At 42.6% G+C, this 18,413-nt stretch overlaps 1 protein-coding gene and 2 long non-coding RNA genes across 3 annotated transcripts in view; 2 read left to right on the top strand and 1 right to left on the bottom strand.

Annotated features, from left to right (window-relative positions):
- MTUS1 (microtubule associated scaffold protein 1) overlaps positions 1–18,413 on the top strand; it is a 104,059-nt gene that overhangs the window by 82,591 nt on the left and 3,055 nt on the right. The window contains exons 11-18 of the mRNA XM_083459775.1: positions 3,226–3,292; positions 8,148–8,362; positions 8,731–8,836; positions 9,084–9,157; positions 10,897–10,992; positions 12,673–12,789; positions 14,047–14,144; positions 16,516–17,689. Of these exons, the coding sequence (XP_083315901.1) occupies positions 3,226–3,292; positions 8,148–8,362; positions 8,731–8,836; positions 9,084–9,157; positions 10,897–10,992; positions 12,673–12,789; positions 14,047–14,144; positions 16,516–16,732 (990 nt within the window). The 3' untranslated portion in view covers positions 16,733–17,689. The remainder of the gene's footprint in view (positions 1–3,225; positions 3,293–8,147; positions 8,363–8,730; positions 8,837–9,083; positions 9,158–10,896; positions 10,993–12,672; positions 12,790–14,046; positions 14,145–16,515; positions 17,690–18,413) is intronic.
- On the top strand, positions 11,002–12,589 carry LOC310686472. The gene is made up of 2 exons (XR_014515953.1): positions 11,002–11,468; positions 11,515–12,589. It is a non-coding gene; the product is annotated as an uncharacterized lncRNA (long non-coding RNA).
- LOC310686411 lies at positions 12,004–16,554 on the bottom strand. Its single transcript, XR_014515874.1, has 2 exons — positions 15,798–16,554; positions 12,004–14,663 (listed from the first exon to the last, which is right to left on the bottom strand). It is a non-coding gene; the product is annotated as an uncharacterized lncRNA (long non-coding RNA).

The raw sequence follows: 18,413 nt of genomic DNA, 5'->3' as shown, positions 1-18,413 counted from the left end.
AATTGTTGGTCTTACCGATGGCTAGTAGGAGTGGCTGGTCACTAATCGGGTTATCAGATAAGTGGATTTTTCTCATTTGTGAGTTTTAAACCAATTTGCAGTTGGAATGAATGTCCTGAATGTAACAAATGTATTCTCAAGGTGGGGCTTTCTCTTGTCTGTCTGCAGCAGGGCAGTTCTTGCTCTTTGAATTAAAACTACCATAGTCCTTTGTATACATGCAACATGAAGAACTTAATTCTACTCAGTAATAAAAAAAATATTTTCCATGCGTCCCTGTTTTATATACAGTATAGAATTTAGAAATGGCAAAATGCTAAAGAGGCCTTTCCTTCTACAACCAAAACCTACCTGTGAATTTGTCACTGATATTCCTGGTTTAAGACTGGTCTTGCACTTGGGGAATTGAGGAATAGAGATGCACTTAGGGAAGGTTACCCAAAGAACTCATGGCCAAATTTTTGAGGCTAGCGCAGACTTGTTTAAACGGCTAGCGCAGACTTGATTAAACGGCATTACGAGTTTTGCAATATAAATGATGATCTGTAGTTTCTAAGGTAGCAGAGAGCCATGCTGGTATGTTAGGGAAACGACTGAAAACTAACATTAGGGCAATACAGTGGTACCTTGGGTTAAGAACTTAATTCGTTCTGGAGGTCCGTTCTTAACCTGAAACTGTTCTCAACCTGAAGTATCACTTTAGCTAATGGGGCCTCCCACCGCCGTTGTGCGATTTCTGTTCTCATCCTGAAGCAAAGTTCTTAACCCGAGGTACTATTTCTGGGTTAGCAGAGTCTGTAACATGAAGCGTCTGTAACCCGAGGTACCACTGTACCTTTGTGAGGTTGGCCATCTGTCATGGATGCTTTAGTTGAGATTCCTACACTGCAGGGGGTTGGACTAGATGACCCTCGGGAGTCCCTTCCAATTCCTTGATTCTGTGAGAAGCATCACGTTGGTGTTGTGGTTAGAGTGTTGGCTCTGGAAGACCAGGGTTTAAATCCCCACTTACCTGTGAACTTCAGTTGTCAACTTTGAGCTGTTTAACATGTCTCAGCCTAACATACCCCAAAGGGTTGTTGCGAGAATAAAATAGGGGAGAACTATGTTTGCCACCTTGAGTGTTTTGCAGGAAATATGAGACTTGGAAGTTCGAAAACATTATGTTTGAAGCTGGTTTTTATAAAGTAATACGCAGGTGTATGAGTTCCCCATAACTTTTCAGGCTGGATGTCAACTCCACCCTACAAAAGGTGGGTGGGCTGGTGTATTATTCATCAGTGATGTGATTTTTTTAAAAAAATAGTGTTTTATTTTTGAATGTCTATTTTGGTGAAAGCTAAAAAGGAGTGAATGAGTGCCGTTCCCCCCCAGCAAATATAAAGATAGATTTGGTTCTAAGCTTTAGCCTTTGGGTATGCATTCGCCAGGGTTGACTCAGGCCAGTTACTAAGTAATCTGTAAAATGGGAATAATAGCAAGTGGTCTAAATCATAAAAGAGTGCTTGTGAAGGCAATCACGAAAGCGATGCTGAAATATTAATGAATATATAGCTTCATCAAATGTAACAGGAAAAAGATGGAAGCAATCCCCTTGCCCCCACTGTTTAAAACCGTATTGTAAGCTCCTTGGGAGCAGAGATTTGACTAAGCTGTAGAAGCACCAGGTTCACCGAAGAAGCTACATAACAAATGATAGCATAGTCGTACTGGCAAGGTCTGTATCTTCTCTCGGCTCCTTACAATTCATGCCATGTTTTCTTCTATAAATTAAGAGTGAAAGCCTAGAATAACTAATTCAGAAAAGCTAAAAATAAGATCCATTATCCATGGAGGTAGTCAGGATTTCGGTGCTCTTTCCTCCCCTCCACCCTTCACTGTACCAGCTGATATTTGAGTAAGTGGCAATCGATCTTCGTAATGTCTGGTTCTCATTTTTCAAAAAACGAAAGGGCTGTGGCTTTAAGTAATCACTGGCTGCTTGTGCCAAGTGCAGAAGCTGCAGTGTCTGCTTCTGTGTTGGGGGGAGAGACCAGTAGAAGAAGTACGGTAACTGCAAAGCACAATGAAGCCGAGCTGAGGCAGTGTCCAAAGCAGCGCTACCTAGCTGTGAGTTAAGCGTGGGCCGACCAGTTTGGTTTGCGGTAGTTCCTGCCACCTGTACATGCCTGCTACGTGGATGTGGTTGGGCAGAGAAACTGAACGATGGGCTGCTCCAGCAGCAGAATGTGCCTGTATTCTCAGTGTGCTGCAAAAGAGGTAATTGGTATTTGCGCTGTAGGGGCTCTCCTGGAATAACAAGGATTTTAAAAGCAGCGGCTTGCTGCAAGCAAGGTGAAAAATGGTTCCAGCAGCTGGAGGGAAGGAAGGCAGGCTGGATCTGGCGACCTCTGCAACGTTCTGCTCTCCACAGCAGTTGCTGCATCTTGGAAGCAGATAGCATACTGAAATGCTCGCACAGCGTAGATTTGTTATGTGGGTGCTGTTTGGTGCTTTAGTCGGAACTCTTTACTGGGGTGTCCGGAAACTTATTTTAATACAGGGTTTGGCAAGTGGGAGTGGAAAGAAAAGCAGTGAAGTACAGATTGCAGGCTAACTTTGCGCTAACAGCAGAAGCACTTTGAACTCTTAAAGATGACTGTAATTTTGGTGTTTTGTGCAAAACCTTGACAGGCACAGCAGCTTGCAGCTGCCGTTTAAATTTTGCAATGAGGCTTTATCAGTTCGTACTCGCAGGCTGAGAGTATTCTGTGCCGAAGCTTATGTTTACCTTTGTTACAAAGTACATTACACGTATTGTTTATCCCCAACTATGTTCTCGCAGTTATGGTTTGGAGGCAAACATCATGCATCCTGGAAGGTTGCTTGAATGCTACTTAATACACACTGTTTATTTAATCCCTAGCACCCCTACCCTTCTTAACTTGCAAACTATGGTTTTGTTAACTTTAAAGTAAATTGTGTACTTAACTAAAACCCCACTGAAGATTACTTTAGCCATTGGCAGAGTTCTTATTGCAAGTTACGTACTTCCTTAACTCAGGGGGCCATCTGTGTTTTTCTAACATTATGAAGCTGTTGTCCTGGATGATTCATATCTTGGCTTCACTTTCCTGTTTCTTGTCATTCTACAGATAGCATGCAAGTTAAGCATTGGCAAATGTATTTTCTGCTTGGAGTGTTCACTAACATTCCATGTGCCTCTGTGTTGTTTTTTTTCCTCAGAGGGAGGAAGTGGTAAAGCAACGTAAAGAGCTGTCGATAGAACTTGTCAATCTTCGCGGAGAGTTAGGTAAGTACAGGCTTCTGTGCTGTCCTTTGCATTTTTTTAAAAAAAATACCCTTAAATCAATGCAGCGGCAAAACTGATTTTAAGACACATAGTATTGAACCAGAACAATCTAATCCCCTGACTGTATTCATATGTTTGTGCTCTGCATTTCTCTGGAGTGTTGTCTGCCTGACCCTTGGGGTCATCGAATTCCTGGCACCAACTTGACTAAGCCTACCAGAGCAGCCTCCTGGAAACATGTGTCTAATGGTCAAAACATTTACTGGGGGTGTCTTTTCAGCATAGATTTTGTTGTTTGCCTAAATGGTTTTGCAGACATTTATCCCACATTTTGCCAGTAAGCAAACCAACTGTAAAAGTGTGCTATATCTTACTCATTGCCATGTGTCATGCCGGGCTCTGGTAGACAACAGGTCTGAAATGAAATTGGGTGCAGGCTAATTGTCACTTACAGTAATCAGATTAAATGCTGCAAGGCAGCAGAGCAGATGACCGTAATGCTAAAATGGTGAGAGATGGGGTATGGCTTAAATTGGCCAAATGAGAGTTGCCTCTTAAAAGTTTTAGAATCCTTGACTTTTTCAAAGAGAGATTGCTGTGATAGGAAGAGATGTGTGCTATTTGTCTATTTTGCTTCCGGCAATTAATTATATATATATATATATATATATATATATATATATATATATATATATATATATATGCATGCACTGCCCATCTGACTTGGCTGCCCCAGCCACTCTGGGTGCCTTCCAGCAAATTAAAGCCCATTGGATAGCCCTAGGTATAATGCAATGATTTGGCCTCCATTTCTCTTGTAATGTGGAGGCAAGTCTGGCCTACCTTACAGATTTGTTGTAAAAAAAAAATCAATCAGATGATGAATGTGGAGCACTTAATGAAAGTGCTATCTATATAAATAGTGTATTTGATGGATTGAATCTGTGCCTGTGAAATGTGGTTGTATATACCCTTCGTTTAATTCAGAGATACTTAAGCCTTTTTTATTATGAGAATAATTACTTGTCACATTCTTAAAGCAGGGTGAATGTTTTAAGTGGTGGTTTTCAGAAGAAATCTTTGTGTATCACACATGAGAGTTAGAAATGCCCACTTAGCTTTCAGTTTGCATTTGAAAAATACTTCAATCATAACGGGCCTTAAAATATTTGGGCCTATTCTTAAGGGCTTTGTGGCCTACTGCGATTTTATCTGCTGGAAGCTTACAATACGTTAGGCGAAGAGCCCTTTTTTATTTGGCACCGTGGATGTCTTTGAAAGGTTTTTGTGTAAAACCATGTGCATAAGCTTAATTTCTTAAACTGGTTACTTTCCAAATGGGAACTCTGCTGCTCTGCAATGATGCACTAGGGAGAGTGAAATGCTCCTTGCGCTAAGTATTTCACACACATGAAGTAAGCAGAATGATAATGTGTGCAAATGCTATTGATCTTCTCAGTTCTTTCTCTTCCCCCCTCCCAATTTTTAATATGAAGTCTTTACAGAAGTCAGAATAGCTATAAACACTTAACAACTTGGGCAAGGCTAGATTATGACATAGAGCAGGGGTTTTTGTGAGCAAACTCTGTTCCACTTTTGAAAGAACTGGTGCTGGGAAACTAGGGAATACATGGGAAGCAGGAATAGGGGGAGAACATGTTTGGGGATTTTAAAATATAAAACTGTAGGGGAAGCAAGTTGTCATTAATTCACCTACTTCTGGCGTCATTGAAAGGAGAGGTACAGTAACAATGCTCTTAAGATATTATGGCCTTAGGTGAAACTGAGCTCTTTGAATGATGACCACATAGAGTACTTGTGCAAATCTGATTAGTTAGGCTGCTTTCAGATTATCAGTGTACTAGCTTTAGTTTGGATAAATTTAGGAAGCAAGAGGGTATTTTTCAAAGAAAGAAAGAATATTCCAAAATAGCATATACAGCATAAACACAGTTAAATACTATAGCACGCTCTCTCGAGCGAGAGAGCGATATATATATATATATATATATATATATATGCAGGTTTTGGTGTCCTCGGGTGTCTTCCCGTGTAAAAGTTGGGGTGTCTAGGCGACGTTTCGACGAGGTCTCACTCGTCATCTTCAGGCTGGTGCTTTCGGCTTCTTGTTACTGGAACAGAGCGGGATCTCAGTGTTTGAGTTCCTATAAATACTGTAGAGGGGTGTGGTGTATTGCCTCAAAAGTTCTGGGCAGAGGGGAAGTTCCCAGGCTAGTGTTCTTTTCTTCTTTTGTTCCTTAATTACTTGAGGGATATCTTGAGTGATTTCTAGAGTGATATTCTGAGTACCACTTAGGTGGGTCATTAGGTGTGGATTAGTTGCTAAAGCCTTCGTGTCTTGACCTCTTGAATTTGTGAAGAGTTTTTCTGGGAAGATGGCTGTACTGCACTTAGTTGTGCTTTGGCTTGGCTTCGTGTATAGGGGCGAGCTGTGGTTTTGTGCCCTGTGCCAGCCATATCTGTGTAGGGATTGCAGGGGGGTGCAGCATCCGGAGTTGCCACTATGGTTTGGTTACTGGATGGTGTCTGTAATTTATCTGTGGAGAGGGTCTGGGTTTGGGTCTGGTGTGGTTGATTGGTGGTGGCGTTCTGTGTGCCTCTGGATCTGGTGTCGGTTTTTGTGGGGAGGGCTAATTTCCAGATGTCTGGCAGGCGGGACGTGTCGTCACGCTTGTTCATGTTGTGAGGGTGTTTCTCTATCTCGATGGCTTCCATGATTATTCTCTTGTGGTGATGTTCCATGTTAAAGAGCAATTTGGAATCTGCAAAATTAATTTCGTGTCCTGTTTCTTTCATGTGTTGGAAAAGAGAGGAAGATTTTTCTTCTTTTTTGACGGCATTCTTGTGTTCTGCGATACGTGCATTTATTCGTCTGTTTGTTTGTCCAATGTACGTGGCTGGGCAGACTTTGCAGGGTATTTCATAGACCCCTTGGTTTTCCAACTGGATTTTATCTTTGGGGTTTCTGAGGATATTGGCTATTTTTTGGTTGGTGCAAAAGGCTGTTTTGATATTGTGTTTATGGAGGATTTTGCTAATTTTATCTGTAGTGCCCTTGATATAAGGAAGGAGGGCCATGCCATTGTTTTCTTCCAGAACCAAACGCCTGGCTGACAAAGACCACTTGACAACTGAGTTACAGAATCTCTCAAATGTGTTAATCGCCAATGGATACCAGCAAAACAGGGTTAAGAAGCTAATCCAAAAAGAAACACCCCCCAAAAACCAAGACACGGAAGAAAACAATGGCATGGCCCTCCTTCCTTATATCAAGGGCACTACAGATAAAATTAGCAAAATCCTCCATAAACACAATATCAAAACAGCCTTTTGCACCAACCAAAAAATAGCCAATATCCTCAGAAACCCCAAAGATAAAATCCAGTTGGAAAACCAAGGGGTCTATGAAATACCCTGCAAAGTCTGCCCAGCCACGTACATTGGACAAACAAACAGACGAATAAATGCACGTATCGCAGAACACAAGAATGCCGTCAAAAAAGAAGAAAAATCTTCCTCTCTTTTCCAACACATGAAAGAAACAGGACACGAAATTAATTTTGCAGATTCCAAATTGCTCTTTAACATGGAACATCACCACAAGAGAATAATCATGGAAGCCATCGAGATAGAGAAACACCCTCACAACATGAACAAGCGTGACGACACGTCCCGCCTGCCAGACATCTGGAAATTAGCCCTCCCCACAAAAACCGACACCAGATCCAGAGGCACACAGAACGCCACCACCAATCAACCACACCAGACCCAAACCCAGACCCTCTCCACAGATAAATTACAGACACCATCCAGTAACCAAACCATAGTGGCAACTCCGGATGCTGCACCCCCCTGCAATCCCTACACAGATATGGCTGGCACAGGGCACAAAACCACAGCTCGCCCCTATACACGAAGCCAAGCCAAAGCACAACTAAGTGCAGTACAGCCATCTTCCCAGAAAAACTCTTCACAAATTCAAGAGGTCAAGACACGAAGGCTTTAGCAACTAATCCACACCTAATGACCCACCTAAGTGGTACTCAGAATATCACTCTAGAAATCACTCAAGATATCCCTCAAGTAATTAAGGAACAAAAGAAGAAAAGAACACTAGCCTGGGAACTTCCCCTCTGCCCAGAACTTTTGAGGCAATACACCACACCCCTCTACAGTATTTATAGGAACTCAAACACTGAGATCCCGCTCTGTTCCAGTAACAAGAAGCCGAAAGCACCAGCCTGAAGATGACGAGTGAGACCTCGTCGAAACGTCGCCTAGACACCCCAACTTTTACACGGGAAGACACCCGAGGACACCAAAACCTGCATTCCTGTACCCGTGAAAATCTACGAAAACATATATATATATATATATATATATATAATAACCATGTGTGATAAGTCAGAAGTCCGATTTCAAACATGAGTGCAATAAAAGATGGTCATTAAAAGATATGTGTGTGTGTAAGGGAAGCATCAGTTAAAATACCAGGAAAAAAGTAGCTGTGGACAAATAAAAAGACACAACAATAGGCATCAACAAAGATGCCAAGCAAACTTCCTGTCCAACTTTTATAAAAGTCTTTGGTACAGTTTAATTTTATATAAAATTTCTGGAAATTTAGATGAGCATTTGCAGAAGGCAGACCTCCTGAAAGCTCTGGGAGAAAAAACCTTTAGCTTTTTAAAAGCATTTTAAAAGAAACTCCCCATGTGTCATCAAAGATGGTATTCTGTTGAAGAGGGCTGTGCTTCCCTAAAAGAAGTCCTGTGAGCATGTGCTTGCAAAACCATTTTATTTACATAGAACGTCACTGCATTTCTGTCTTCAGTAACCGCTTCTGCAGCCTATGAGAAATTGGAGAAAGGTAGACATGAACTACAAGCAGCTTACGAAGGATTTGTGCAGCAGCTGAACCAGCAACACCAAAGAGATTTGTCTGAACTGGAAGAAAGGCTGAAGCAGTTCTATACAACAGAATGCCAAAAACTACAGAGCATCTGTATCGAAGAAGCTGAAAAATACAAAGCACAGCTCCAAGAACAGGTAGGCAGGATGGAAGTTGGGCTGAAATGCATCTGCTTAATTTCTTAAGTACAACGTCCTTTATTCAGACATAAAAATTGGCAAAGGAAATAACCCTTGGCCATGATGAATTAAGCAAAGGTCTGTTTCATTAGATGTATGGAGTGTCATCCTGAACTGGCAGCTCTGTGTATATGCAGGTATCTGGTTAGAGGGGGAAGAGGAAGGCATTGAGAGGTGTAAGGTTGAAGGGAAACAAAATGCAGAAAGAATGAACAGTAATAATTATATAAAATAAAAATAGCCACAGTAGGAATTAAGAAGGCTGTGGTGGTTGATATCGCAAACATCCTGGCACACAGTAAGCGAAATATGTTGTTGTTCCTCAGGTTGACAACTTGAATATTACACATGAAAACTTTAAGCTAGAGCTTGAAACCAGTCATACGGAAAGGATAGATGAGCTGAAGAAGAACCACGAATTGTCCTTTACAGGTAAATTGCATAGCTTATCTGCTTTGATAGTACCAAACACATTGCATTATTGCTGTGAGAGAGGAAGAATTTCTTTGCTGTGCTGCTAAATACATTTATTGTTTATAATCCTGGCAGTGTGACAAGAGGTCAGTACCTTATTAAAACTTCCCTGCCAAAATAACCATGAAACCCCACACTATGCAGGTATTGTAAAGAAGTTAGGCGAGTACACTTGTGCAATGTTAAGACTCTAAACATTTTTCAGAGCTCAAGAATGCCCAGGAATTAGAAAGAAGGACACTTGAAGAATCTCTCCAAGAAAAACAACAACTACTAGAGGTCTGGAATTTCTCTTTTGCTTACTAAGCCAGAGGCAACTGTAACATTGCTAGATTTAGATGCCACCACAGTGTCAAAGTCAACATGTACCTTGTATTTGTAGAACATCCTGGAACATAGCTGTCAAGCGTCCCTTATTTGGCGGGACAGTCCCTTATCCCAGCGCCATGTCCCGCTGCTGTCCCTTATTGATGATGTCCCTTAAATTTCCCGGGTTTCAAAGGAAGCAGCTCCTCTCTCTCTCTCCCTGCTGGTAAGGGAGGAGGGAGGCTCCAACTGTGTTGCTTGGCTGCATTGCTCACCCAGTAAGGATTCTAAGAACGACTGGGGGGTGGAGTTTGCATGCCTTGTGCTGATCAAATCGGCCGAGTTGCCTGGGGTGACAGTGGTTTTCCTTGAGGCTTGAGGCTTTGTTTGGCTGCTGGCTGGGCTTTCTGCCTTTGGCTCGGAGGGGCTCAGAAGTTGAACATACCTGTGCCTGGAAAATCCTTTATTTTGGCTGCTGATCCCTTATTTTTGAGGCTGCTGGCCCCTTATTTTCAAATCTGTAAGTTGACAGCTATGTCCTGGAACTGTTGCCATAGGGCCGGCCCACCCCACCCCACCCCACCCATGAGGCCTCGGGCAGCAGGGGCAACAGATTCCAATATAAAGGATATCTTTATTCCCCTTGTTCCTGATGTAGATCTTCACTCACTCCTTCTTCCCTGGTCAGGAGGGGAGTGCCAGGTATCAAAATGTCTTGGGCCAGCCCAGAGTAGCCACAGGTACCTTCAACTTGATCTAAAACTACATACTGGTACAAGTTTGTGGATGCTGGACATTTCTAAATTCCTTGATTCAGTAAGTGTTCAGTAAGGAATTTAATTAAGATCTGGGGCGTTAACACTTGGGAGCTAGGCCTGTGCATGTATTAAGCTGTGTGCTAGACATTTCTAAATCCCCTGGAATCAGCAAATTTCAAAAGCCAATTAAGACCCATGTGTATAGACCTGTGTGCTAGACACATCTGATCCTTTGGAATCAACAAGTGTTAAAAGCTAAACAAGCCAGGCTAGCTTCCTGTGTGAGGTGATAGCCTAAGGGATGAGCCATTTAGACAATGAGCAGAACCTTTCCCTCAACTGATAAAGCCAGGGTTTAGAGTAAGAAGTTAGAAGTTGTGACCGAGACACAAAACAGCAGGCAGAGCATGATGGCTGTTTGGACCCAAAGCTATGTCTATGGAAGAGGCAAGACCCTTTTGGGGTATTGATGCTGTGCACTCCATTATAGGCTCAAGTTGCATATATTTGTACATAAACCATATAGCATAAAACCACCACAATCTCTGCTGTGTCTCGTTTTCTAAAAGGATACACAGACCACCTGGAACCAAACCCCTGGGAACCTCAAACTGCTCAGAGTTTGGGGGTGGTGTGCAACAGTACATATTTCTGGTTATCCCTTAGAAACCATGGGATAAGCAATGCAACTCCTGATTCTTTATAAAACATGCATTTTATTTTTATATTTTTGCTTAGACAAATTCCTTGGCCAGGACAGCTATGCTTTGGAGCATTACTTCTGTAAACTCTGACCTACTGTTTGTGTTAAGGATCTCTGCAACTTCTAATTTCTCACACTGGGCTTTTCTATTTAGCGTACTTGATAGCAATTTCCTAAAATGTTACCTGGCTTTATAGCAGAGGCTCAGGACTGAAGTTTGGGGTGTTTTTTGTTTGTTTTTAATCTTTTAGAAAAAGATTAGTGAATTACAGAGTGAAAATGATTCCCTGAATGAAAAGCTTAAGTTGGAAGAGCAAAAACGTACAGCCAAAGAAAAAACAAATATTGTAAGTACTGACTTGCTTTTATAATCCTCTAGAAATAGCCTTTTTTTGTGGGGAGGAGGGGAAGGCTGGGATCTACTGGGTGAAGGGGAGCTTGGAAAAATAACGTATCCTCTCCTTCCATGAGTGAAGGATGCCCCCCTGCTGGATCAAAAACCTTTGTGCTCGTGCAAAGGGACCAATTAGGCATCGCATTGTCTTATCTCAATTTCCGTGCTGTGGCTTCACTGTTAATGTTCCAAACATGAATAGCAGTTACGAATGTTGTGGCTTAAACTGATGAATGGCTGCTTGACCAGGTGTGTTGCACTAGGAGCAGTGCAGTCTTGGTTTTAAGAGAATGAGGACGGTTCAAGTGGATCCCTGGTGTAAAAAGGTTGACAGATCCTAGTGTCATGTGCGCCTAATTGCCATCACACTGCATATGTGGGGTATGTGTGTAATTAAAATACACATACTTGCTGTGTTTTTGTATGTGTGTGTATACAGTACATCCACATAGCTTAGCTGGTTTTCTTTTTTTAGCTGTGGTTTTTTTTTAAACGACATCCAGCCCTATGATTCCTGGATAGGAAGATACTATGAGCCTTTGAACCAGGTGTATTACATTTTTTCTTCTGGGTCTACAAATCAGAGTAGTGGTGTATTTTCTGCAGGTTGAGTTACTGTAGTTTTAAGTTGGAAGATCTGGTGTGGGTGTGTGCAGAAGACGGAAAAGCATTGTCTTTCTCCTTAAACCCCAAAGTTGACAGATGTTTATAGTCTTGCCTGCACCTGGACCTATGTTATCTGTTCCTATGTTTTTGGCTGTTGCTGTGCTTTGTTTGAGCTACATTAGATTATCATATTATCTTAGCTCTTGAGTTTACTTTTGCTACTGGTCATTGTTATCAAGATGCAAGGAAGATCTTGCTTGACATGAGGAAAGCACTGGTGCAATTAGATGCATACATACTAATTTGGTAGTGGGTTTTTTGTTAGAATTATCCCTAGGCAATATGGAACTGAGTAATGTGTGCACCAAAATCTTATTTATTTTCTGGAAATACTAATTTATCAATATTGTATCTGGCATTTCTCAATAACAAATTTAATTACCTGAATCAGTATTACTTGTAAATTAAAAACACAGTGTTTGCATGCACCCCTAGTTAGAACCAGAATCTATATCAGCTGCTTTTTTTCAAGATTGGATCTCCATAATTTTCAAAGATAAAACAATTCTGGATAAATTTCAACAGACAGATGTGTGTGTACATTTTCATTACAAGATGATTTTCTATGGTTTCATGGTTGAAGCCCATTTGAAGTTTTTATCGTTATAGGTATATTTTACCTTGGGATAGATATCCTCACGCGTGGTTTAAAAATACAGCAATATACCAGAAAGTGACCACCTTTATCACTTTTTACAGCAATAAAATAATTTCACAAGAGCTGTAAATACATTTAGAGCATTTGTGAAAGTTTTTTTTTAAAGAGACTTTGTTATTCCTCCATACAAACAGCTTGCGAGTTTGAAATTTTTTAGATGTACCTTGGTGTGTGTGTGTGATAAATGTTTTCCCCTGCTTGGCTAAGGAAATCTGTAACAAGTCAATATTTACAGTCATAACTTAAAATATGTTTGCTATGCATGGCAACCTTGAGGGGCCTCCATTAACTTTGCATGTCATTTTGCAGAAAAACCCTCAGCTTATGTATCTGGAACAAGAACTGGAAAGTTTGAAAGCAGTGCTGGAGATCAAAAATGAGAAGCTACATCAACAAGATATCAAATTGTTGAAGATGGAAAAACTGGTGAGCTTTTTCTTGGAGTGCTAGGCTTCCAAAAGCTGGATTTGTGCTGATAATGCAAAAGTAGACACTGTAGCAATAAATTCAAGTTACAGAGGAGTTAAAAAGGAGTAAAACTGGAAAGAGGAACCATAATACTCCTCTGTGGAGTTAACTTAAATTAATTAGCTTTAGCTAAATAAGTTTCCACCTATGAACTTTTGCAGTCCATCATTCTCTCCGTCTCAGCCCATCCCATCTGTCATATAAAGACAGTACATCACGAACTTTTGTAAGGGTTACGGAAATATATGGGGCCCTTTGCACATTTAAAATACTGAACGTTTAAAACATCCTGTATAAATCCAGGTACATGGTATAACAATTCTGCTCTGTTGATATGGAAAGGGAATGTAAATTGAGGGTGTTTATGCAAACTTCTGTTTCTCTGCTTAATATTTGCTGGAGTAATGCAGATGCAGAGAAGAATAAGCAATATTCTGAGCAGTGACACCATACAGGAAACTCTGAGAATGGTGGTTTCAGAGACAGAGAGATGTGTGCCTCCCTCTTTTACATGCTTTTTAAAGTGTGACAAATTCTGGAAACCTTTCGCTCTGCCAGAGGCAGGAGGAGCCAGCAGGGTGTGTCATCTAAATGGCAGCAGTAAGGCTGGGCAAACATCATAATAATCGGGGACATTGAGATCCCAAGACAGTGGGTGCCATTGTTTCTGAGATGATATACTGGTCTCAGAGCACATGTAAATAAGTAAGTTAGGCCTCTCGTCTCCAAAGCGCACAGAGGAACAGATTATAAATCCAAGGGACAGGGAGCAGAGCTAAGTAGTTATAATTTTAGAGACTTTTATACTGCCCTTGATCATTAATTCCACAGCATTTAATTCTTAAACCTAAACACAATACACCTGCCATAAATCCAGATTGTGCAGCCAAAAACATAAGGATGCTGAACAGAAGAAACTGGAAGACTCCGGTCAACGCTCCCATTTTTCTTTCAATTATAAGGTGCTTCTTACTAGTTTTAACAAGACAGACTAGATTAGTGCAGGGTAAAGGAGGCATTTTACAAGTTTGTAGTAGAGAATTTATGCTTGAGCTCTGGAGCTGTAATAGCAAGTTTTTTAAATAATAATAATGTTTGTGGTAGATTTTGAGATGTTATTTTATAAATTGACACAATAGGACAACCTGGCTTCATCTAAAATAAATTGGCCTCTCCCCCTCCCCACCACACATTAAATTTGCACATTTGTTCAAGGTGGAGAACAATGCAGCCTTAGTGGAGAAAATGAGAAAACTTCAGCAGGAGAATGAAGAATTAAAAGCCCGGATGGACAAACACATGGAGCTTTCCAGGTAACTCTAAAATACTTGTTTGAGTTGCTCTTGTAGTTTAACAGCTGCCATAGTTCTGTTGGGGGGGGTGGATTTAGAAAGTAGAGAACTCAAGTGAAATTGTATATACTGCAAATTACCTCAAGCCTATTGCAGGTGGGGCGTGCCTGCAGTAAAAGGAACAAAAGCACAGTCCACACAGCATTTGAATGTGGACTTACCTAGTTAGCACAATTTCTTAATAGGTTCAGAGGGGCTTGCCTAAGAACAGTTTTCAAGAGATTCTGCTTCATTACTTAATGTACAAACAGCTTTGGAGCGCCACTGCATAGAGAATTAGTACTACTTGGTCAATGGCTGAGGTTCTGTGTCCCTGCAGAAGAGAAAGCAGCCTCCTTAAGCTCTTTATATTTAAACTATGCTGGATTTGTGAAAGTACTTGCTCAGACTGCTTATGTTTGGAGTTAGACTATTAGTCCTTGGTGGTAACTTTTTCTGAATCGTGGAAGAGTTTAGCTTTTAAAAAGGAGGATCAGATAACTACCGTATTTTGCGCACCTAGTTTTGGGAGGTGGAAAACAAGAAAAAATTATTCTGAACCCCAGAAGCCAGAACAGCAAGAGGGATCTGGCTTCTGGGATACCGTGTGGCTGTTCTGGCTTCTGGGGTAACCGCCAAGCCTCTTCAGGGCAGCGGGATGAAGGCTCCCCCTGCCCAAAGAGGCTGCACAGGGCTAAAGCAGAAGCCAGGACAGACGCATCGCTGAAGGGGCACTGCGCCTTCTCTCTCTCTGTGCAGTGCCCCTCCTTCACAGGAAAGGCGCTGTGCAGAGAGGGAGAAGGCGCAGCACCCTTCAGCGAAGCTGGAGAAGGAACAGAAGGAGACCCTTCTGTTCCTCCTCGGGCTTCGCTGGACAGGCGCGTCGCTGCGATGCGGGAGGAGGAACAGAAGGAGTCTCCTTCTGTTCCTTCTCCAGCTTTGCTGAAGGGTTCGCATGACAGGCGCGTTGCTCAAGGGGTGCTGCGCCTTCTCTCTCTTTGCGCAGAGCCTCTCCTTCACAGGAGAAGGCGCAGCGCCCTTCAGCAAAGCTGGAGAAGGAACAGAAGGAGACCCTTCTGTTCCTCCTCCTGCTTCGCTGGACAGGCGCGTTGCTCAAGGGGCGCTGCGCCTTCTCTCTCTCTCTCTCTCTCTCTCTCTCTTTCTCTCTCTGCGCAGCGCCTCTGCTTCACAGGAGAGGCACTGCACAGAGAGGGAGAAGGCGCAGCGCCCTTCAGCGAAGCTGGAGAAGGAACCGAAGGAGACCCTTCTGTTCCTCCTTCGGCTTCCAGGACAGGCGCGTCGCTGCGATGCGGGAGGAGGAACAGGAGACCCTTCTGTTCCTCCTCGGGCTTCGCTTGATAGGCGTGTTGCTCAAGGGGCACTGCGCCTTCTCTCTCTCTCTCTGCGCAGCGCCTCTCCTTCACAGGAGAGGCGCTGCGCAGAGAGGGAGAAGGCACAGCGCCCTTCAGCGAAGCTGGAGAAGGAACAGAAGGAGACCCTTCTGTTCCTCCTCTGGCTTGCAGGACAGGCACGTCGCCGCGAAGCCAAGGCCCCTGCATTCGCTCCATAGGACGCACACACATTTCCCCTTCATTTTTGGAGGGGAAAAGGTGCGTCCTATAGAGCGAAAAATACGGTACTCTTTCCCCTTTTGCTGTTTCTTGTGCCTTCAAGAAGTTTGCTCTCCACTCCTTGCAGCAGGAAGCTCAGTCCCTACTGTTAAAGCCTATGCGAGGAAAGTGGCTTGGCTTTGCCCTTTTGTAGGATTACGGGGCTACCATCTCTTAAGGGCAAGGATGTAGAGCAGGCAAGCTCTGCAGTTTGTTACTCCGGTCCCTGTCCACAGAGTTTCCTTGCACCACAAGCAGCTGACTGGCAAACCACAATATGGTCACGTGATCATTCCCCCTCTAGCTCGAGGTTGAGTGCTGACAGGACTGGAGCCACAACAAAATCACTAAGGAGGAAGCAAGTTACCTGCACACACGAGTGAACTCTCAGGTGTGCAGAAATACAAAACGTAAACCAAAGAGAGCAAAAAGCAACCTCCAAATAGCCCAGGGAAACTGCCCTTAAGAACTACAGAATTCTAATTGTTGGATGGGAGAAAAAACAACATCAGAGATTAGGAGAGCTGTGCTGCAATCCTCATCACCACCAATCATTGGCTATGTTGGCTGGGACTGGTGGGAGATTAAATTCAGCAACCATGTCTGTTAACTCTGGGGAAGGCTGTAGCTACCTGAAATCCTGAACAGAAACACCTTTGGGGAAAGAGGGTACACTTGCAGCGTATTGTTGCTAGTCCAACCTAGACAGTAACCGTCTGCTTTCTCTCTCTCTCTCATAACAGGCAACTTTCCACCGAACAGGCAGTTTTGCAAGAGTCTCTGGAGAAAGAATCAAAGGTAAATAAGCGCTTGTCAATGGAAAATGAAGAACTTCTGTGGAAGCTACACAATGGAGACCTGTGCAGCCCAAGAAAACTGTCCCCCAGTACTCCACCAATGCCTTTTCAATCGCCAAGGAATTCAGGCTCCTTCTCCAGCCCGACGGTGTCGCCTAGATGACACCACTGAACGAAGAGACACTCTCCATACAGGCATTTCATTTTTGGTCTGCAGAACTAAAAAACATGGATCGAGGGAGCAAAGAGCTATATTAGCTGCGCGTGATTGAAATATAACTGGAAATGACTGTCATGAGAAATGGCTGTAACGTAATGGGAGTTCATGGCTAGAACTCGAAACAGTGCATCTCCTTATTAAAGAATACAAAAAGACTTCAGTGATAACTTCTCTGAACATTGTTGCACAAAGCACTTAAAAGAGCAAGGAAAGTCTTGTTCGGTTTTTTGCCTTTTTTCACCTAACTCTAGGGAGAAAAAAAATATGCTCAGGGGCTTATAAATAAAAGATCACAACCTTTAATACGTTCCTTATTATAGACACCTTGAGACGCCGAGTGTGGCATGAGTGAATTGGATGTATCACACGGTGAGTGTGTTATGTGTGTGTGATGCAGCCACCTTTGCTATGTATATTATAAAGGACGAAAGCTGAAGAATAAAGTGACATGTACTTCATAAATAAAATATTGCCATTATGCATGTTTCATCATAGATTTTTCCCTTCTATGGGACTAAGGAAAAGCTGCCGCTTGTGCTCTACGTTTTTCCTTATCTCTCTGCTTCAGTTTAGTCAAAGGATGAGATTTTTATTTGATTTTTGTCATTGTCTGCCTACTTGCATAGTGGAATTTACAACGAGACCGATAACCTCTCATACCACAAAATATCATTCAAAATATTTTTAAGCTTCCCCTAGGTAACTATATAAGAACGGGGTTTCTTTTCTCACCTAGTTAATGTTCTTCCCCCTCCTTTTTTTAGATATCTGGTGGTAGATAGTTCAGACATGCAGCCCTTTCCAGGGTGACGACAGCTGTGGAGAATAATGGTCTGATTTGACTTGAGATCACAGGATTTCACACTAAAGGAAATATATATATAATATATATATATATTTGTTTTCGTAGATTTTCACGGGTACAGGAATGCAGGTTTTGGTGTCCTCGGGTGTCTTCCCGTGTAAAAGTTGGGGTGTCTAGGCGACGTTTCGACGAGGTCTCACTCGTCATCTTCAGGCTGGTGCTTTCGGCTTCTTGTTACTGGAACAGAGCGGGATCTCAGTGTTTGAGTTCCTATAAATACTGTAGAGGGGTGTGGTGTATGGCCTCAAAAGTTCTGGGCAGAGGGGAAGTTCCCAGGCTAGTGTTCTTTTCTTCTTTTGTTCCTTAATTACTTGAGGGATATCTTGAGTGATTTCTTGAGTGATATTCTGAGTACCACTTAGGTGGGTCATTAGGTGTGGATTAGTTGCTAAAGCCTTCGTGTCTTGACCTCTTGAATTTGTGAAGAGTTTTTCTGGGAAGATGGCTGTACTGCACTTAGTTGTGCTTTGGCTTGGCTTCGTGTATAGGGGCGAGCTGTGGTTTTGTGCCCTGTGCCAGCCAGATCTGTGTAGGGATTGCAGGGGGGTGCAGCATCCGGAGTTGCCACTATGGTTTGGTTACTGGATGGTGTCTGTAATTTATCTGTGGAGAGGGTCTGGGTTTGGGTCTGGTGTGGTTGATTGGTGGTGGCGTTCTGTGTGCCTCTGGATCTGGTGTCGGTTTTTGTGGGGAGGGCTAATTTCCAGATGTCTGGCAGGCGGGACGTGTCGTCACGCTTGTTCATGTTGTGAGGGTGTT

The sequence above is a fragment of the Podarcis liolepis genome, assembly GCF_965112155.1.
Source record: "Podarcis liolepis genome assembly, chromosome: 9".
Lineage (NCBI taxonomy): Eukaryota > Metazoa > Chordata > Lepidosauria > Squamata > Lacertidae > Podarcis > Podarcis liolepis.
The sequence above is the reverse complement of the archived record's forward strand: the minus strand, read 5'-3'. Positions and strand labels throughout refer to the sequence as shown.